Here is a 22792-nt window from a genome sequence, read left to right as displayed (position 1 = left end):
GTTTCCAGTGTTTTCCAGTCTTCTATCTTTCCTTCTTTCCTAGTCCTTTAACTTTTTCTCTCCCTTCCTTCCTTTGTAGCTTTCTCCTAAGGCATTCAGTAAACAAAGCAAGCAGTGAAGTATAAACAAAACTTTTCCAAGCAAGCAATACCAACAGAGCATTTCAGCTATTTCCACGATTCCATCTTCTCCTTCCTTTTGTCAGGGCTTGCTTATTTAGGCACCTTTTCTGCGAAGTAGAATATTTTTGCATTATGAGTAATGAGGGAACATGACTGTGTGCTAACTAAATTGCTATATTTGTGAACATAAATTATCTAAATTACACTCTGAAGGAACCTTCCCTTCTCCCCATTGATTTCATGTGTGTTCTAAGAAGCCTGGGCACTGGTTTTAGGCCTATAACCTGACTGCCTGAAACTATGGCAGAATTTTCACATAAGTTAAATGAATACCTTTCAATAAGAGTGCTCATATTTTAAACTAGTTCATGCATCTTTTTAGGATCCAGACCTTAGATTGGGAGCTCTGTGGTGAAGGGACTACTTACTTTGGCAAAGTGTTTAGTACAACAGAGCACTGAACTCATCTGCAATTTTTATATACTGGGAAATATAGAAATAATAAATAACTGACTTCAAATAGAAACTTTTGGGCGTTAATTTTCTGGACATAATTGCCATTAGGAGATCTAATAAATCAGATTCAAACACTGCCTTTTTAAAGACTTTTTTTTTTCCTTTGAGATTAATGTGACAATCAAAATCCACTGTGAGAATTCTTTTTCCTTTTTGACTTTAATGTCTTCCATAAGCTAAACATATTTCTAAATAAGCCTGAATTTTTGCAAGGCCAGAGGAAGCCTTGCGCATCAACACCCAGCAAGTCGGAGTGGCATGAAGCAATATAAAATCATAAAGGCTGTAGTAAAAGCAGTACCCTTGAGAGGTGACTGTCCATGGAGAGAAGAACTGCTTTGGAAACTTCGAAAATGCTCAAGGTTTGAGAATTAATGCCAGGCAGCTGTCCAGTTCAACTAAGCGTATACAAATCAACTATATCCATGAATATTATTATTTCCCTGTAATTGTGTTAAAGACAAGGCAAAGTTACTAAAGCCTAACAATCATACAGTAATATCTTGTCAGTTCTAAAGTATCCAGATGGTTTATTTGAATGGAGTCCAGCAGGACGTAATTTGAATGGGTACAAACTACTAAGCTTCCCTATAGCTGAAATAAGTATTTTAGAATATTACTTTAAAACTAAAGTTTCACTAGTTTTGTTCCTTTCAGGCTAGTATGCAAAATGTTTTCCTAACACGGGCAACTTGTGCTATTGGTGTGTTGTGTACTAATCTATATGTAAATTGGCTGGGTTTCTAGGGTGAAATGTCAAGCAAAGGTTCTGTTTGTTTGGGTTTGTTTTTGTCATCATTGCAGATGCCCCATTGGAGGGAAGTGGGAAAGAGCTCTTTCCTGATGCAGGAGAAGAGAGAAGAGCCATTCCAGACAGGGCCAGTCAACAGCATTCTGGAATTCAAGTCTTGCCAGCTGGCATAAACATGGCTCCTGGTTCCCAGGGATCCCATAGAGGAAATGATGGGTGACACAATTGACTAGGAGGAGACAATGATAAAAACTAATGACAGCTTTCTAAGTGAGCAGTAGGATATTAATTAAATATAATAATTTTGTTTATAGAAGGCTGGAAAGCTCAATAGTGATGTTTGTGTTTCATCTCAGTTTACTGTAGCCAAACATGAGGCAAAACAAAAACAAACAAAAAAAAAAGGGATTCAGTGTAAAGGTTCCTGGTGAATATTTTTTAACATAAAGAATTTTTTCTATAGGCTTCATTTAGGTACATCCAATATGAGTAGATTGTAGGAGAAGATGTTACTTGTTAGTGGAGAACTTTGGTGGACTCTAAAATAAATGTGAGTTAATAAATGTGAATACAGGGTTATAGAGGGTCAGAGGTAACTGTAGGCCCAAACTGAAGGATAAAAATAGCTGGAAGATGTATTTGCAATGCACCCTGGTCCTAATGAAATGAAACACCACTTTTTGCTGAATTCCAACTGGACTGGAGCCCGAGTGACAATGATATTCTCCTCATCCTTACCAGTGAGATTCCCCAGGACCAGTCTAAAGTTCTCAACATGCCCCAGTGATTTCTGAGCTTGTATCCTCAGCATGCAAACCACTGATGGTGCTAATTCTGAGTAAAGGCTTGAAAAGGAAGAAAAAACATTATTAATTTTTTGCTGGGTTAGTGTTTAATGCCTTGGATTACTTGGCAAAGACTAACCACGATTATATTAACTAATGTAGGCCAGTGACGTGAGAAAGAGACTGAAATTAGTCTGTCATTCTTAGTGCCCACATTTTTCTAGACGCACTTGTACTTGACACTTGAATTCAATTTAGTTGTGACATTTCAGTTGAGGTTTTTTTGGAATTGTGGATTAAAACTTCCCACCTAAACATCAAGGATTTTACATAAAACTGATGAATCCAAATGTCTAAGTATCAATAGAAAAATGATCCCTTCTCTTAGGTGATTAAATGTATTGTATTAACGTGTGCATAATGCAGAATCAATAAATAATGAATTACCACTGATTGTAATTGAATGTTTTCATAATTTTATTGTCAGCCATGATAAATAATCAGTACGTTTATACTGCATTAAATTAATTAGTGTGTCATTTCTATTACATACATCAGCAGTGAAGTAATGCAGTGACATCTGTTTCTAATGTTTTAAAGATGTGGTATTCCTTATTAAGTAAAAGGAAGAGTTATTAGAGGTATTTCCTGTGATTGGCAGTTATACTGGTACAGTCAAAGGGATCAAATAAAGGAACTTGCACTCTTGGCAAATGCTGCATTTCAACCCCTGATGGCAGCGAGTTACAATGACTGGAGTGAATTTTGCTTCTTCAGGCTTTCAGAAAATCCTGCCCACCTTTCTAGAGAAAAGAAGAACAGATCTTCTCTCCCTAATTCTGTCAGGGAGATTCTAACATGGAAAATAATTAAGGCTCCACAGAAGAACGGAGCATCCATTCCAGTTCTATATCCCTTTTTCTGCCTCGGTCCTCTGCATATACAAAGGAATTCCCCTCATTAAAAAGTCTCAGATTAAGCCTTTTATGGCTGTGATGTTCTTACATGGAAGAACTGGACTACTGGGTACTTAACCTTTCCTTGGAAATCAGACTGATTTGATATCTCAGCCCTTTGATGCTGTTCATGTACGTTACTTGTAAAGGAAATGAGAAACCGAGTAGATGTGGCAAACATGGGAATGGAAAAGTGGGAGACTCGAGTAGGAGGAACAGAATAAATGAAAAGAACACACAGCAAATAAGCTTGAATCAAACTGTGCTACCATGAGGGCTGCTTTCCAAATGACTGGATATTGTAAATGGGGTGACCACCTGGGAGCAGAGGGATAGCAGTAAAACACACAGAGCAACAACAGTCACAGATTCCAACAGAGGTCCAGGATTCCTGTCTTTTTAATTAATGCTGTCTTTTCCAAGACACTTATGGACATCCTTAACTTCTCTGTACCATTACATCATCTTTAAAAAGAACAATTGGAAAGTCTCATGTTAGAGCTTACCTGACCAGAGTAATTCATCCATAAAGCAGCTCTTAATTTTAATCTTAAATTTTTCATGCTACCAATGTACATCATGATATTTAAGTCCTTGACAGTCCTCCACAGACACAGCCTTTGAGACAAGTTCTCAGTTCACAGACCTGCCCTGAGCTCACAGTTCAAGCTTTACGTGAGGCAGGAAGGATTTGGCCATTTACTACAGGAAGCTGAGATTACCAAAGCACAGCCATGACCCTCAAACAAGGTCCCATCTACTTTGCCCATTCATTAGAATTTCCCCTGGCTGTTCTCACTGAGGAGGTGAGACCTGCCATCCATAGGCACCATCACTTTTTGGCTAACCCATGTGTAAATTCCTTTCCCTGAAAGCAAGGAGTACATTTGTCCTATAAAAACGGGGGTGGTACTTTTAAGCTTGTCCCAGTGAAATACACGAATACAAGATGCAATTGTTGCTAATGATTCCCGACTTTAATCTGGATTTTGATTGAGGATAGAGGGCAGCAAAATTGCAAAGGCAGGACCTTGGTGTAACAGGGCTGTTTTACATGACATACAATCATCATTAAGGTTCAATGTTGTTTGCATCTTCTCTTCTTCAGGAAGAAAAATTAATACTATTAGATGTGTATTGAAGTTAAAACACACTTTATAGCGAACCACTGTGAACACAATTCCATGTACACCAATATATTCAGTAAGTCATTACACTCAAATGCTTGTTACTATCTCTCAGAGGAACAAGATTATCCTCATCTCTCACTCTCTACATTTGCAGGTCAGCTAAAGAAAGCAAAAGTTTTCCTGCTCTGTCTGTTTGAGCATCTCAGTCCTAATCTGAAGGCACCACCATCTAGTGGGACAAGAAGGTATTTAATTTTCTTTACATTTTTTTGGTATTTTTCAACATGGACATCACATTCTACTTCAAGTAACCAAATAAAGTAATCTCTTTTTTTGTTTATTTATACATAAGGCTCATGTGGACTTTTCATTAATTCTCATTCTTCTGTTTTAACTGCAAAGCATTTTCCAATAGAAATCTTGAGAGTCGTTTCCTTGAAAATAGGCTTTCGTAAACAGAATGTTATCAATGAGAAAACAATTTACAGCTATCCAGGCTCTGTAGAAGTGTAATTGATTTATTGAAGAAATATTTTCAGTATTTTATTGAAGCTACTTTGCGGAAATCCAATTGGCAAAATTATTCATATTGTAAAAGTAATTATCTTGAGCTCATGTTTAAAGCCAATATGTATTTTAAATGGTAAAGATCCATCCTTGCAGTTTTCCATAGAGCCATTAACTGTACAGCATTTGGTTGGAAGTTGAGTCTGACCATTAAGTCCCATCAAAGCCAAATTTCCAACCTGAACGCAAAGCATTCCTTTTACCTCGATCTAAGAGTGACCATTTATTGTACTTTGCTGATACACTGACTGCTCCCTGCTCCTTCTTGGTTTTCCTTTATGCATTTACAGTTGGGCAGGATAATGGCAGGGATTTGCTGGGGGGTGGGGGAGAAGCATCAGGGTGAGCAGTGTGTGTTCATTTATTTTTTACCAGGGAATGTGTGCATCTGCAGCTGTTATCCTAAGATGCCTCCTTGTGTTCAGGTCTCATTGATCTTGTTACAGCATTTCACACACACAGGGATAATTGATTTACATCATTCAGGGGTCCAGGTCCTTTATAAGCATGAGAGTAAATATTAAGAAACCACTATGTTTTAAAATTCTGTAGATATTTTGATATTTTTGTATCTAAACCAGTAACGCAATAATAAAGAATGAAATACTTCTTCACACAGATAATATTTTAGTATTCAGGATTTGAGCCTGATTCTGTTTCCATGGAAGTGAATGGTATTTTTGCCTTGGATACAACTACACATTTCAGTGTTTTACTATCCTCAAATTATAGAAACCTTATTGACAGAAATGAGGATCGATGGGTATTTTGCATTGCACATCAATTTTGTGATCCTGTCTTTTAAAACACTACCTTTCTTTTGAAAGCCATAACATAATATCAATCTGTGCTGCCAATTCTTACTGAAATCCGTCTGGAGTTCTGAGTAAAAATCTATGGAGCTGGTCCAAACAGGGTGAGGTAGCAAATGCCAGTTTGGTCCTTTGATCCCTAAACCACGTGCCTGAGAAGTTTTGAAGCATTTCATTTAGAATGCAAATTTTAAAAATTGTAAACCCTTTTATTTGGGATACTGTTTGCAGATGATCAGGTCCAGGATGTTCTCCCTTACAGGAACAAAATCCTACCTGAGTAAGGGGTGTAGGATGTGTGGGGAGTTCAGAGGGCAGTGTGGGGTGTACAGGGACATGTACAGGGCTTTAAAACTGCCCACTCCTGATTTCACACAGACCTCGCAAAAGCCTCTCCCTCAGATTCCTCATCTCTTTGTGAACTCCCCAAAGAGTGAGCCTGGTCCTGAGGCCTTGCTGCCACTGGCTGCCAGCTCTCAGTCAGAATTATTCACATGCTGAGGAAAACACAGTGAACGTAATGTTTGTTTGCTTTTATAAATAAAGGTAAATATTTAGTGGAATTAACCACAGGATACTGCCCAGCTCTCTGTAGGCAGTGGAGGGACAGGCCTCACTGGGCACTCATTCAGCGCTTTCACCCCCAGTCCAAAGCATGACCTGCAGAGGTTGAACCCAAGGCAGAGCTGAGTCTGAGCCTCAGTCACAGAACACAGAGTGGGATCAGAGTCAAATATTTAAGAGCAGGTTTTGGTTTTAACCTGAACAATCTCTGTGTCTCAAAATCACCCTCAGTATGCTCTGTGGACTTTGGGATAAAGTGGAAAACAGTCACATGGAAAGAAGTGTCTCTCTTCATCTCCAGGCAAGGCTGACTTTATCAACCTTTTCCCTCTTCCTGACTTTCCCATCGAGTTTGATGTGACACACATCAATAACCTACACAGAAATATGGAATAAACCTGGCTTTATATGCTTTAACTTCATTGACTTTCTGATGGAATTACTGGTGACTTGTGGAGGCATAAGAATGATCAGGCCATGAATTTAAAGTACAGGTTGGAACACCTGTGATCATAATTATTTAATGTATAACCCTCCTGTAGTCTGAGTTTTTAAAAATTCTCCTTAACAGTATTTATAATGCTAAAACCTCTGAGTGCCCTGTGAGACCACTACTAGGTCTGTATTATGAATTTTAGAGTATTTTGCACTGGGGAAGACTGTAAAGCAAAAGTATTTATTCAGAATTTTTTCTAAAGGGATGTATCAGCATTTAATTCCCTTATATCTATAATTATTTTAAATATACTATGACAAGATCTTCCCTATTTTTTTTAATTCCACAAAGTCTATGAATATAAAATAGGGCACAGTTTAATACAGACCTTGGAATGTAACTATTTTTTTTTCCTAAAATGTAAATGTATGATATAGTTTTAAATACAAAAAAATTGAACTGTGAGTTCTTTTATATTTTAGATAGTCTTTAACTTGATAATTAAAAAGATAAATAAAAGAATTAAAGAAAACTTTTGAAAATCAAAAAAGATGTTTTTGTTTGGAGTGACAGAACTTCAGACACCAATTTTCCCTGCTACTTAAATAATTAATGTTGACTGAGCACATTGTTGTCACTCTAGTGCATGAATTTAGCCAGGAATTCTGGGTTTGATATTTTCCATTAAGAGAAGCTTATTTGAACCCCATATCTTGCGGTGCAATCCTTTTCTATACAAAGAATATGTTAAAAAATTCAAATTCCTGGTCATAGTGAGGAAACAGAAGACTCTCAAAACTTCAAAGTCTGTCTTTTGGCCAAAGGTGTTGTGTAGCTGTGCTGCAACTCATCAGTTGTCAATCCTTCTAACAGGCACTTCAGGGAAATCCTTACAACAGGTTCTCCCTTTCTCAGTCCATATCTCGGACAGAGGCATCTGATCTGTGAGTATTTACAGCTCAAAGCATGTTTTTTAAGACTTGCTCGTGTCTTTCTGTGTAGTGGCATGAACAACTTCTATTCATGCCAAGAAAATAAGAAAGGAGACATCATCATTTTATTTCAAAAGCAAATGAGGCTTCCACTAGAGCATATATTCCCTATTCCTCTTTAGGGAATTCCTTGTCCCATAGGAAACCACCTGAAAACAGACTATCAGCAAACTGCAAGAGTGCAGGGAACAGTTGTTTCCACAAGGCACAGTAACCCTGGGCAGACACAGGATCTGAACACTTGGCTTAGTGGCCCTTCTGCAAGAGTAAAGGAACCAAATAAAATGAACTCATGCTAAAGGTGAAGTTGTGGAAGATGAAGCCAAGTTTGTGACAGATGCCAGGTATCAGGAATTGCAGCTATCATGCACTATGATGATCCCTCTGTTGCAAAATGCTTTTCACAGTCATTTCAAAGCCATCAGGGAAATGGGAATGATGACACTTTTTTGCTATGCACAGTATAAGGCCTTTGTAGTCCTGATTGCTCATCTCAGGTTTGATGTGATCCTCAGTAAAAAAGAAGCTGCTTTCACCAACAGACATTGTGGATCTGAACCCTTCATAATTGCCAATCCTGATGAACTCACGCAGTGTAGATTTACTACCAATCACACAGGTTTTACTATAGCAGCATCAACAGGGAATACAGAATATCAGCTCTATCACTATACATAGTATTGAAATAATAAACTGTTAGTAACTTTGAGAACCTTTAGGAGCTCCATGTCTAGGTACAGTTCCAGTTTATTAACAGACTTCTTGAGTGGTATCCTCATCTGGATGCACTACCACTTAAATGAGTTCACCTACTAATTTGTAGGCAACTGTCCCAGTTTCACCTCCCTTGTCTGGTTAAAAAGGTCAGATTTAGGTAGCACCTCGGTATTCAGAATCTCTTTTTTAGGAGCATTTCCAAGTGCCATCCCACAATATCTATCCACAGGTTTTCTGTACAATTTGATTAACTCTCATTGAAAAAATAAAATGTACATATGTAGTACTTCTAAGTTTGACTTCTTTTGAAACATTTTTCCACCTTTTAAGGAAACTACAATAGCTTCCATAGAAAGTTCAGACTGAAAAAATCAAATGAAAAACCCCAAGCACTAAGGCACAAAACAGAAAAGAACTGCACTGACATGTGAAATGTGTTAAAAATTCTTCTTTGAATCAGTCATTTAGACATACAAAGATAATGATGATGATTATGATGACAATAATTATAATCAACTAAAATTTAAATTCATCCATTTTCTTCTATGCAAATACCAATTATATTTCTTTTCTTTAAAATGAATGTGGCCATTTTAAGTAGTTATTCTTGCAAATCTTCCTAATAATCTGCCTCAACATTTACAACAGCACAGCATCCTTCTGAGGTAGGGGGAAATTTTGTCTCTTCTGGCTTAAGGGAAGGGTCGATATGAGGGTCTAGGTCAACTATCTGGAATTAATATTCAGATTGCATCCACGGAGTGTGAGGAGCTACAGCCTAATCTTTTATTTACCTAATCAAACTGAGGAGGAAGTGCTAAGTAGGTACAGAAGGGGGGAGTGGACACTGTGCTCCCGTTTGTTCTGCTTTCTGGGACCTGAGTCCCTTCAGGCACAGAGCAGAAGTGACGTGGAATGGCTCAAAGTCTCCTGGCTCCCCTCAAAGAGTCTGTGGTGCAGAATGGCCGAGGGAGGTGGTTGTAGGAATAGCAACAGGAACAGGAATAGCTGTTCTGCTGCTGGAGAAACTGCCTTATCAAAGAGCTGTACTGTACTGTGTGGGTCTGGGATCTCCTAAGGCTGACTGACCAGGCCAACACTTGATCCTAAAAAAGATGATGCTAAGACTAAACAAACAAAAAAAGCCTTCTGTTGAGTACTATGCATCATGTTTTGTGACATTCAAACTTAAAATTCTCACTCAGACTACAAGATTTGACTTCTTATTGTCTTCATTTTACACAATATCACTCTAGTAAAACAACCTGGAGAATAGGCTGTTATCAAGGCAGTGGGGTTGACAGGTTGCAGTTGTGCTACAATGCTCAGTTGCATCATCCCCTGAAAACAAAATAAAATGCAAACATCTTAAAAAACTTTCAATACTTAAATTTAGGTGGCCCCTACAGTGTTTACAGTAGGAGCATTCTTGGCCTAGACATGTACAGTTTAACTGAAGTTCAGTAAGTGCAATGTGGAACTCTTCTGCACAAGGAAAGGCAGCATTTAAATGGACTGTACTATGTTAGGATTAATGAAAAATGGGTGTTAAATCATAAGTGTCCATCCTGAACACTCAAAAGCATCACACATACATGCAGTCTGGCATTTGTTTCCACCACTGCAGCTGTAAAGCCCAAACTAAATCTTTGCTCTTCTGCAGAGCTCTAAGTGCAGCAGTGACAGACCCAGTGCACTGGGACTGAGGCAAATCAACCTCAAGCACAGACCTGCTTCTTCAAATTTCAAATTTCAAATGCAGTCATTAATCTTTTAACTGAGTGTCATCACTGATAGTCTGCCTCATCTGAAGGTCAGTCCCTGGCTGTTACTCCCCTCTAACTTTTGGATGTCTCTCGGATACAGTTTCGTGTTTGGGTCCTTGGTGACAGGTATCTTCACAAGAATCTGAGCTGGCAAGAACTCATTTCATCTGAGGCCTTTATAGTCTTTTGTTTATGGTTTCTCTGGTGAAGTCTAGGCAAAAATACTGCATATGAGACACATCAATTCACATGGCTTTATGGACTACTTTAAACCCTTTTAATTATATGAGAATATTTACGGGGAGTTTCCTAAGGGACCTTTATCAGTTTCAGAACCTAAAGTCTTGGTTTTTCCTCTCTTTTAATTTTAGCCAGATGCCATTTATGATTTTCAAGACTTGAGAATACTGCTTTTTAAAAAATTACTCAAAAATCTTGCACTTGTCATTCTCCTCAAATAGGGAACTACAGCCTTCCACTCTGTGGTTGGTTGGGGTTTGTTTTTTCCTTTGCTTACTATGCTGTATCATCCATCTCTCAGATCAATTCCTGCTTTTTTTTCAATATCTCCATGGGCACATTTTACATATACAGTGAAATGAGATAATTACTCCTCTCTCCTGTTTAAAGCAACATACATTTCACCTCCAACTGTAATTATTGTTGTTAAACAATCAGGATGCAGAGGCTGAACTTTGCATGGTAAAACTTGTTCTGACTGGAATGAAGGAGGAATATGCCCTAATGGCTAAAGGATCTGTACCCATAAATTGGCAACAAGTCAAGAGAGATGAATAAAAGAAATGCAATACGAAGAAGAACAGGAATAGTTCCAGGGGAAAGAGATTAGTTTCTTACATAAGCCACAGTCTCCAGATGTGCTGGAAAAGGTACAGTTTTCTTAAACCTGGAAAGCACAAGTATGAAAACCTTACTATGCAATAAAACTGCTCCATGTAATATTGTAAATTAAATAGGGCAGTAACTGAATATCATGAGACACACTTGTCCATCTTTACTTAATCTTGATTAAATCTTAATAAATCTTGATTTATTGCCCAACTTTATACAGCAGTCCCATATATCCAATCCATTTCTTTTTCTGGTGTTTACTGGCAATTGCAGAAATACCATGATTGGCCCAGACTTTTAGATGCTGGAATATCCAAATAATGGAATTGCTGGGACCGAAAGCATTAAACTGTTTTGTAGCATCCTAGTCTACAATGGCATAATTTCAGTAATTCTTCCCAATTTATTCTGATGTTATTGATACCACACTTTGTTATAATGCTGTCATTTTCAGAAGATGAGAAGAAACAGAAGAGATTGGTTATTAAGAGTATTTAGAAATGCCAAGCTTGGAACATGTAATTTAGCCATAGAAACATTCTTTGATACATTATACAAAATGCATTTATTTTCTGAGAGTTTATACTTTAATCCTTAGAGGTTCAACTGTGGTCATTATTTTAGTGATCACTACTGAGCACTGAGAGAAGAAATCAAACCAAATAAACCCATGACTGACCCCATAAAATGCACATAACATGGGGTCACCTCACTGTAAATCAAGACACAGTCTGATTCTACCACCAGTTCTCCATGCCTCCAATTCCTAAAGCTAAGTTTTCCTCCATGTCTCTGAGAGACAAGCAATGAAGACTGCAGCATATTAGTCATCATCCAAGGTTCATCAGCTATTTTAAGATTGAAGATTAAAAAAAACCCTGCATTTTGAGGCTGCTGCAAAGATCTTGCACATCTGTAGTTTTAGGAGACCTGGAGACCTGTAAAACTCACTGGTAATCCTTAATTTAGCTGGAGTGGAGCTTTCTTTCCATACTTTGCCAGCTATGCTGGGCAGAGCAACCTGATCAAAGCCATGATCCTGTTTTTTCTCTCCTCTGTGTTCATTTTGCACAAGAAAGTTTTGACTGGCCATGAGAGACCTACAGAGTTGTTGCAGATTGTCATTAATGAAAGTTGGGAAAATAGATTCCTTGCCTTGCCTGCTTACAGAAGTCAAGACATGTAATTTTCTTTCCCCATCTCCCTAAACAATCCTATGTTTTCCCACATCTTAGTAGTCAAAAGGGCAACTTCAACATTAGTTCCAGTGCTCCTTAGGTAAAAAATGTGGGTTTATTATTCAGAGTTTTTAAGCTATGTTCAGTTCACCGATGCACCAAGATGACTGTATCAGAGGAATATTCATCCCATCCATGGGAACTGAGTGTCTACATCTCTCTGAGAATTTGCACTTTAGGGTCTAATGCCACTGATAAAGCACAAGATTTAAGGGCATGATTAGGACTTACTACAGGAAGAAAGAAAAACTCAGACAGTGGTAACCAAGGAGGAGACAGAATAAAGGTGTCTGGGAGTTGGGAATGAATTTGGAAACGACTAATTTTTTCACAAACATGCTTGAGCACAGAGTGGCTGTTCCTGTGGTTAATGAACAAGCCAGTTGGTTCATGCTTGAGCGAGGGCCAGTTGCATAACTGCAAACTCCATATGAAAACCACGCAGAACTGCAGCAACACACAAACATTTCCCTGCTGCCTGAGCTAATGAGCCATTTCGTTGGGATAAATCGGGTTATTCACGAGATGTTTCAAGCAGCTAATAGGCCCGATCCTGCTGCTGATCCTTATTCAAACTGGTACTCGAGTAGAATTAAATTCTGTATCCATTGAGGGAATAATGGAATGAATAATGAGATTTCACACGTGAAGTCACCGCTGGATAAAGAGGCTGTAACTCCAAAAAATTAAAATTCATCATAGTGAATATGAAGCATTTGCTGTTTGTTTTTGGAGGAAGACACATTTCATCAAGTGATCTGAGACTGGATCTGGAAATAACTGGAAACTCCATCATTCCAATGCTGATTCTTCCTGATTTTCCTTTGAACTTCAGTGTTTCTCCCTGGGAACATAAAAACATGAGGTTTTGCTCAAATTCCTGCATTTCTGAAATGCATTTTGATAGAGTTAAATGTTAACTACACAGACTTTAAAGTAACAAAGGGACTTCTGTGAACATGTGAAAATCCCAAATAAAAGCTATAAAGCAAAACACCATGTTTTTAGGAGAGATGCTTTGCTAGAAATCAAAGTAGGAAAAGTAGCTCACAGAAAACTTTTAGAACAGCTAAAAGTGGAATCTTAAAATTGATCTTTTTATGTGTCCAATTGTTTTTGCTAAAAATGCTGTATAAATCCCCTGCAATATGTAGGATTGTGAATTACTTCATAAAACATAGGGGAAAATGTATTGAATACAAATGGTTAAAAGAATTACATTTAGTTTTTCTGTATGCATTTTGGAATGCATTTTGGCAATTCTAATTGATGAGACCTAGTTTAACAAAATACAGGGAAATTCAGTAATCAGGCCACAGGATGTGCAGTTTAATTATGTTGGTGTGCATTTCTATTTGTTTCTAATGTAGAGGATCTATTGGTAAAATGAATGCCCATTTTGTGGTCTGTTATGCAGAAAATGTTTAATCCAGTGTTTGATTTACTCTGTTAAATCTTCTTTATTGAATGTGTTTATTCATCCATGCAGAATTGGGTATGCTGCTTTCTGTTAATATGACATTGCAATTAAATAGCTAAAGAGAAAAACATGGCAAGACATTTTCTCAAGGTCCATGAAATTCTCATAAAAATTATTCATACTTACATATTTCACTTCTACATTTGCTGATATTAAAACTGGAAAGTACAGAGAAATATTTTTGTGTTGTGTGGGACTGACAAACCTTGCAGTTAAAGATCCTGAATAATCATTTTTGTCAAATAAATAGTACTAAGGAGGATTTCTGGTCCAGTGGATAATGACTGTCATCATGAAATAGGATTGCACTGATTGCATCTTATGAATGAAGCTCACAGGAACTCACAGCACCAAACAACAGCATTTTGTGGTGGGATAAATACTTAAGCACTTGAGAAACAGTAAGACATTGACAGTGAAATAGCTCTGCTCCAGTGCAGTCCTAGAATTATGTTAAACAATAACAAAAGGGTTTCACGATGATGTTATATTTTCATGAGTGTGCCCTCCCTCAGCAGGAAAAGGATGTGCAAGGGGAATTTGTCTTATCTGATCTAACCAATATAGTGATGCTTTGTTCCTGAACACAAGACATTTAGGTCAGGATGATCCAGCACTGTGAGAATTCTGGAGATAAATTCCTGTGTTGCAGGCTAAAAAGTAGAAATGACAGCTCCATTCACAGAATTGAAGAATGGAAGTTTGAATCAAAATCTCTGTGGGACAATTGAAAGCATAAATATAAGAAATATAAGATTTGACCTTACTCCTATCTGAATTAATAACTACTAATTTTATCTGTTACATATTTCTCAGTGTAGTAATGAAGTACTGATGTTTAAATCTATATGTTTTTTTGTTCTTCTGTTGTTCCTACCAGACTATTTTCTGTGCTGCCTCTGCTCTAGCACGTCTGGCAGTACCGTGGGGGTAAAGGTGGGCTCTGGTTTCCATTAGTCACTTTATACTGTTTTCACTATTCTTTTGCTGTGTGAACAAGGAGCTTGTAATAAGGTGTTAACAGGCTGCTAGCTGGTTTATTGTTATTATTGATTTAAGGTGTTAAGACTTTAATATAATCATACACAATGAATAATACCAAGAGATTAGTTTAAAGCCATATAAGCCATTAAATGCAAAATAAAAAGCAAAACTTTGCAGAAATTTCCAGAGTATTCTGGGACAGGTGTTCTGCCTACGTTGCTTTATCTGGCTTTTTCAAATATGTGCTTTTATACTTGCTGTTCTTTCACTCAGACTGCTAATACAGGAGAAGTTACTCTGGATCCTGGATTTCATTCCAGATTCCAGCTTCTTTTCTTTGTAAGGTCCAGGAGGAGGTAGAGGCCTTTGGAGGGAAATTAAAATGAGTTTATTGATGCATTGAAAAAAACAGAGAAGGTTTTGCCTGCAGAGAACATACTACAATCAAACATATAATATGGCAGTTAATTAATAAGAAAGGGCATTAGATTAATGACTTTCTAACTAATACACTAGTAACCAATGCACTTTTTTAATCTGCATTTAATATGGTGGCTAAAAGAAAAAATATTATTGCAACTGGGAGTAAGGGAACTTTTTAAAATAATGAGGGAAATACTTTCTTGGATATATTAATAAAGAGCAGTGAGCATTGAGATTGAAGAAACAATAGGGATTGTTTTGGAAACAGTGCATATGCAGGGGAAACAAGAAAAGTGACATTTGTTGCTTCTGAAGAACTGGTTATCCAAGAAACTTCAGTGGAATTCACAAAATCACAGGATCGTCTGTGTGGGAAGGACCTTAAAGCCCATCCAGTCCCATGGGCAGGGACACCTTCCACTAGCCCAGGTTGCTCCAAGCCCCGTCCAGCCTGGCCTTGGACACTTCCAGGGATGGGGCAGCCACAGCTTCTCTGGGCAACCTGTGCCAGGGCCTGCCCACCCTCACAGGGAAAACAATTCCTTCCCAATAAAGAAATTCGTCCCAATACTCGACCCACAAATCACGGCGTTTGCACTGAATTGTGTCGCGTTTGGCTGAGGAGGGGCAACGCCGCATTTACGGAGTTCACTCGGGGATGCGCGGAGCTGGCGTGCCTTCCCCGGTACAGGCACCCCTGTACCCCCGGTAAAGGCTCATTCTGCGGATGACAACAGCAGCAGAGGGGCGAGCAGTGGGACGGAGGGCGAGGCCGAAGGGTGACAGTGGCGCTGAGGAGGGGGGTGACTTGCCCCGCGGGTCGGTGCGGGCGGTGCCCTCAGGGCCGCTCCCTCCCCCAGGGCCGGGCCCGCCCCCGCCCCGGCACGCCCCGGAGCCGATCCCGCCCTTTCCGCCGGCGCCGCGTGACGGCGGCCCAAGATGGCGGACAACCTGCCCGCGGAGTTCGAGGTGGTGGTGCTGGGCACCGGTACGGCTGCTGGGAGCAACCCGCGGGACGGGCCCGGGGCAGCGCCCGCACGGCCCCGGCACGGCCCCGGCACGGCCCCGGCACGGCCCCGGCACGGCCCCGGCACGGCCCAGGGGGCGGCGGAGCGGGGCGGGCGGAGCTGGAGGCCGAGGGGAGGCAGCGGCCTCTGGGCAGGGCGGGCTGGGGGCTCCGGGGCTGCGGGGACACCTGCGGGCACACCTGCGGGCACACCTGCGGGCACACCTGCGGGCACACCTGCGGGCACACCTGCGGGCACAGCCACCCTCGCGGCGTCCCCGGCACTCGCAGCGCCCGCCGGGGCTGCTGATAACACGGAATTGTCCAGGTGTGCTTAGGAATGGAGGTGCGGGTGGGGCTGTCTGTGTGGCCCCCGGCCCTGTGAGCGGGCGCTGCCCCGCACTCCTGGGACAGCGGCTCCTTCGGCGCCCCAGAAAGCCTCGTCTGACCGACCCTGCCTCCTCTGCCAGCCCTTCTTCCCGAAACACCGTCCTGCTGCACAGGTTTGCTCTCCTGAGCCAAAAACAGCTCTGCAGAGCTAAACCCCGTCTCCTTGCAGTGTAGGTGGTATATGCTGATAATATGTGGTTTTTTAATCATATCCTACAATACAAAAACTTTTGTACTTAATTGTTTTTTCCAATCTCTATGCGTGCTTAAAAATAACACAAAATTTTTGAGTTTTCTTCTCATTAAAGCGTATTTTTTAGTCTATGAGCGATTGCACACACCTTAATTCTGAACTTTTTGCCTATTCTGTATCCTGTACAAATTCATCCTGTTCAGGTCAGTATTGATGGAGACCTGGAATGTTTCACTGAAACAAACCACAGTGTAACTACTAGAGAAATTTTAAAATACTCCTTCAGAAGTAAGATTTCTACTGCTTGTGGATTGAAATAATTTCTAAGTATTGAAATAGATTTCTGTGTGTAGAACCCAGTGACAGTGACCTGATTCAGACTGGCCTTGATAAGCTGCCCACCTTAAATTCAGCATGGAGCTCTAATCTAATCTTAAAATGCTCCAAATACATCACTGTTTCTAGGTCCCAAATTTACACCCAGATTTTGTTTACCTTAGTGAAGAGCTCAGGATGTTGGTTGGAGCACAAATGGGAAAGATGCTCCTAAATGTTCTTGTTTTCCTTGTGAAATCAGCAACTCTGGTTTTGGGGTTCACTAATTTGTCAAATTGTGTTCTTTGGATTTAAATTTCCAGCAATTTGAAATAGAATGAGTGAGTTTCTTAATGTAATTTCAGTGTTTAGCAGAAAAAAAGTGATTCCTGTGCATTGTTTGTGTAATTGCTTAAAGGATTTCTGATTTATTTCTGGAGTTTCTGAGAGTTAAGAAAACATATTGCCCCACTGTTGACTATAACTCTACTAAAAATGCAAAATTAAGGTTACTGAGCAAATGAGGAGATCCCTTCTGTGCTCTTAACCCTGTTGTATGGGGTGGAAGCCCTAATAATGAGTCTGGAATTTTCATATGTCTACAGATTTGTGAGTATTTTGGCTGTATGAGAGGAATAGTTAATTATGGAAAGCTAAAGTATCAAACTGTAAGGGAAAATATTAAAAATTGCATAACTTGTGTGATTTTTGAGGATAATCCATTCTTTACTGCCACGGGGTAAATGGTGTTTATGTACATGATGCAGAAACCCCGAGGTTTATACAAATTATGTTAAGCTATTCAGCTGTTTTAGCCACTGGTATTCAGGGATGATTTTTTGCCCACCTGTAGAGAGTTTTGCTGTAGCCAATCTCAAGTTTTTCAGAATTCTGCATTTTAGGAATTGTTTTGTCTTTTCTGTGCATTCCTTTTTTACTCAGAACGTACGTAAATGGTGACTAACACTGTTAACTGACTGGTGTTTTTAAAATCTCTATTCATTACTCAGTGTGGAAGATTATTTCAAGTAAAACTTTCATCTGTCTTCTCTTTGGGAAGTGACTCCTGAGGGAATATCTTAGCCTAGTCTTCAGCTGTGTTTTCTAAGGCTGTAACCAGTGCTGAGTGTACCTATTTGTACATATTTGTCATATGTAATAACTAGAACCTTTGTGTTAATGGTATTTTTAATGCATAGTAGTAATTGCATTCTTTTCTGCATGTGTGGCCTTTTCCTGGTTTTGTAATTTGTACATCTGTTAATTTTAGTAATTATATTGAGTGGTAAGATTAGATTTGAATTTTATTTTGGGCTCATTTATCTGTTTTAATGTAGGAAGTTTAGTGCAAGTGGAACCTCTTTTTTTGTGAATTGATGCTTGTTGATTTTTATTGTCCAAAAGCCTGGAGAGACTGATGTAAATGCTTGCTCAAGGAATTCAAGGTGGGCATTAGCCATGTTCAGTTAAGGGGGTTCGTTATTGATCCGCTTTTGTGGGGTCACTTTTAAATGATTGAGGCATTCATGGTGGTGCATTGACAGCGAGAGGGAACAGGAGGAGTTCTCTGGTGAATACCCCAAAAAAGAGGCGTCTGTTTGAGAGGGACACACAGAGCTGGGAGTCAGCGGCACAGCTTTTGTCTTCAGGAAGTTGTCAAATAGGAAAATTCACAGGCAGAACATTCAGCAACACTGAATTTGGGGCAGAAGCTCCTGTAAGTGCCAAGATCTGCAGTGTGGCTGTGCACAGAGGTGTGGATACAGGGGCAGGGTCATCTTACCTTGGAAGTTCTTCAGTTCCTTGGGCTGTGTTCAGTCTTGACTTCTTAAACTTGTCTCTGATGCTCCACCAGGCCTGCATTACTGCTGGGGAAGTTGGAAAGGATATGGCTCTTTAAAAGGTGTTGTATTCACAAGTTTGTCTGCCAGTAATTCTAATTTTTTTCTAAAAAGGAGTTATTCTTTATAAAAGCAGTCACAGTAAATTTTCTAGTTCTATGCAATTTTCTTTCCATTCTGGTTTTCAGTGGTTATAAATAACACATGAAATGACTTTCAAGGTAGAAAGCAGGAATCCATTTTGAAATATTCTATAAAATAAAGAGTGATTTATGGTTTCATATGATTTTGGCTGAAAGCACTCGGGCTTTGCCAGGTCATCAAAGTCCTGTCAGGAGAATCTATTATTTATTGTTCGATATGCTGGGAGTGGTGTAAGTACTTTATGTTTATCTTATGTAAGTGTAGTGTTAGGAAAAATCACTTCCAGAAACTAACAATATTTTAAAAATATACCTTGAAAAACTAATCTGAATGTTATGGATGTGAATTTTGAAGTTAACATTGAAGGTTGATTTTAAAAAATAAGTAATTCCTAATGTTTTTATTGTTGCAGTATATTTTTGGGACGTGCCAAAAAATGTTTTTTAATACATCTTTTGGGCTGGTATTTTGGTTACATTACCTTATATAAGTGCACAGTCTTCAGTTTACATCAATAGCTATTTAGAGTTGAAAGCTCGATGGAAAACCAGCTGAAGGTGGATGTTTGTTGACATCAGTGGTCATTGTGGACTAACACAGTGGCACTGACTGGTAATGTTGATGTCTGGAAGGAGGAAATAGAGCCACATTTTTATTATCATTTGTAGATAAGTCATTCATTGCCTGTCCACGTGGGTGTCAAACAAAACGAACACTGACTCACCGTCCTGTCCCGTGTCCTGAGTGTCCCCCTTTGATTTTTTTAGTATTCTCCAAATGTAAACATGCCTTTATCTTCCTTCTGAGTTTTTTTAACTTAACTAAAGTTGAGTAGTTATGTTGTGGTTTCCAGTGTGGATTTTGGGGTGTAGCAGAGATGCTGTGATAGCCACCTTGGAGGTGTAGGCTCCTACTGCTGCCTCGGATGGATTTCTTTCCCAGCCCCTGTGCAATGTCCCCAGCTGCTCTTGGGAGAAAACTCATCATTCTGTGAACCCTTTGTTGTCCTTCTCAGCCTGTTTGTGTTCTTCAGGTTTCCAGATTATATTGCTGATCTTACAAAATAACAGACTGTAGGACTCCTGTGCCCCTGCTTTGAAAATACAGAGTAGGTCATCTGCATATCAAGGTGACAAACTCCTTTTAGAAAAAGGCTTAGCAAGGGACTTCAAAGTTCTGGGCTGAATCAGGAGCAGTCGAAAAGACACGTTGGTCTGTTCCAGTAGGAAATGTCATTCCTTTTCTAAATAACATTTATCTGTACCAACTGTCAGAGCCCATGGTTTTCATTGCCAGCTTCCCCTGATGGGATACAGATAACTTTATGGAATTACAGTGTAGGAGAAGAAATTCTTGGCTCCTTGCTTGACCAGTTATGATTTTTCACTTGTCTCAGTGGGTTGGCATTTCTGTACCATATTCTTTAATACATAAATATTTTCTGATAGTGTTCTGCAATATGAACATATATTAAAATTAATCAAACCTAATATTCAAATTTAATTAGCTGTCTTTAACTTAAAATATTATATACAATATATATTTTAATTTCCAGTTAAATTATGAAATGCCTTTAAAGTTCCACATATTCCAAAACCTCACCATGAAGATGGTGTAGTGAGCTCCTCCAGAGTCAGCTGCTCTTCACTTCCTAGAAGTTCAGATGCAAACAAAATTTATTGCAGCTGGTCAACTGTCTGACTCCAGAAGATTGTTTTGAAATTGTCTGTGTTCCAGCATTTTTAATATATTTTCCTTCAATGTTTTATATTATGAAAGAGCCACTTGTGATTTATTTAGTAGATACAGTGAAGCAAATTAAACATTTAAGCCTTTTCAAGATGAATCTCGTGTAATTCAGTAAAAACTTATCAGCTGGATGACTGGGAAATAGTTTGCAGTGAGCAGCTTGGGAACCAAGATACTTCCACACATATGAAGCTGTTTATAACTCGCTCAGGGCAGTGGCTGTGCCCATTTAAAGGCAGTGCATCACTAGAGCAGTGTGTACATCTGCTGTGCAGGAGGCGCAGTGTGTAAGCCTAAAATTAACTTTTGACTACACAGAGGTGAATTATAACTTTGCATTATTTTGTAAAACTTTTAAAATTATTTGGCTTTTAAAGCTGAAGAAAAAAGTTCTGTAGGTCAGCTGTTATCTCAATTTTTAATTTTGCTATGTTGAAACTAAAAGTAGAATTGGTTTTTTGGTAACTAAATAATGTGTAACTAATTCCTCTATTTCTTTTCTACTTCAAAATCACTATTCTTGAAAGTGAAAGTACTGTTGATTTTGCGTCATAGGGAAGCTCCAAAAATTCGTCACTGCTGGATGAGTGAATCAAGTACTACCTGTGAAATTCTACCTGTTAGAACATGGTAGCAATCCAGGCATCACTAATGAGTAAAATCACTAATTTTATATTTATATCTGTGTGCAGATAAAATGTCTGACCTCCCTGAAATTTTAAATTACTGTTTCCTTGGCAAGGCCAGAGAGGCTAATTTAATACTGCATGTGATAAATGGGGGTTAGTAAGTAAAGGAAGAAGGCAGTGGCTTTAAGGAATGATGATAGAGATTCCAGCTGGCACTAACCAGTCCTCCTTCTTGAAGGAAAACTCTTTATCTTAGTTTTTCTAGTAAGAGAAATGAAGTGCACGACAATCTAACATAATGCAAATATTTCACATGTAAGCCTTCCAAAGGGGGATATGAAAGGACCCCAGGAAACACAGAAAGTATATAAACATTTCTTGGTAGCAAGCACTATTTCTGAATTGATTCTGCCTCAAATACAAAGAACTTCTGAGTCAGCAGATTTAATGATACAAGTATTGTATGGACTCCTTATTCTTCCACATAAATCCCTTTTATGCTGCCAGATGTTTATGTATAACACACTGAAGTCTGGATCTGGTGCTGTTTTCTTGTGGTTGGATCATGCAATTCCTACTCAGACTTCTTATTTCCTGCTAATATCATTGCAAATCTAAAAATTGTCTGGATTTGGAACCTTATTTGAGAAAATGTTCTTTTGCAGTAGCCCTTTTCGTTTCAGATACAGTAAAACGTGCTGTGCTTCACAGTAAGGAGTAGAAAAATATTGGTTATTATTAATTGTAGCAGAGGGCAATGAAGATTCAGGATTTGATTACTGATTTTGATAGCAGTACAATTTTAGAGGTTTTTAGTAGTAATGTAAAAGGAGGTGTAGATTCTTATTTAGATCTTTCTGTTCTTAGTGATGTAAGTTAGTGGATCCAGATCATTCCTCAGCTGCCTGTTCAAACACTTTGTGAGTGATACAGCTTATAGTGCTAAATCCTTCGTCCCTAAGGATGACCAAACCAGCAGATACCTGTTCCCCAAGCAGGATAAGTGGCAGGAAGTGTTAGAATAATTTCCTCGTGAGGAAAACAGCCTGGAGATACCCAGCTTTATTTACTCATTAGGCATAAGGGAAACTCCAGAATCTGGCCTGTGCTCTGCTCTGCCCTGTAGTGAGAGTCCAAACACATTTCAAAACCTGGTATAATCCAGCTTAGTGTTTTTGACAAATCAAAGTCCAGAATAGAAAGCTGTTTCCAAGTAGGAACAATTCATAAAAAGATGATAATATTTCTCTGTTATTCAATCATCTGGAGGGGACCTATTTTGCACCAGTCCATGAGCATCCAATAGGAGACAGTTCAGCTCCCTGTGCTGTCATGACATAAACGAGCATTTCTGTGAGGAGGCTTTTCCAAGTTGGTTTTGTCCTAGATAGAGAAGGACCATCTATACCTGTATGACAATGGTGTGTTTACCAG

At 39.1% G+C, this 22792-nt stretch overlaps 1 protein-coding gene across 2 annotated transcripts in view; it reads left to right on the top strand.

The window, feature by feature from the left end:
* The first annotated feature begins 16008 nt into the window (after positions 1-16008).
* The window catches only part of CHM (CHM Rab escort protein), a 52559-nt gene continuing 45775 nt past the window's right edge, over positions 16009-22792 (top strand). For both annotated transcript variants that reach the window (XM_050310329.1, XM_050310328.1), the window contains exon 1: positions 16009-16079. In XM_050310329.1, coding sequence (XP_050166286.1) covers positions 16031-16079 — 49 coding nt within the window. In that variant the 5' untranslated portion in view covers positions 16009-16030. The remainder of the gene's footprint in view (positions 16080-22792) is intronic.

Source organism: Myiozetetes cayanensis, unplaced genomic scaffold (genome assembly GCF_022539395.1).
Source record: "Myiozetetes cayanensis isolate MyiCay16 unplaced genomic scaffold, myiCay2020 scf15, whole genome shotgun sequence".
Taxonomy (NCBI): Eukaryota; Metazoa; Chordata; class Aves; order Passeriformes; family Tyrannidae; genus Myiozetetes; species Myiozetetes cayanensis.
This window is presented reverse-complemented; position numbering and strand designations above follow the sequence as displayed.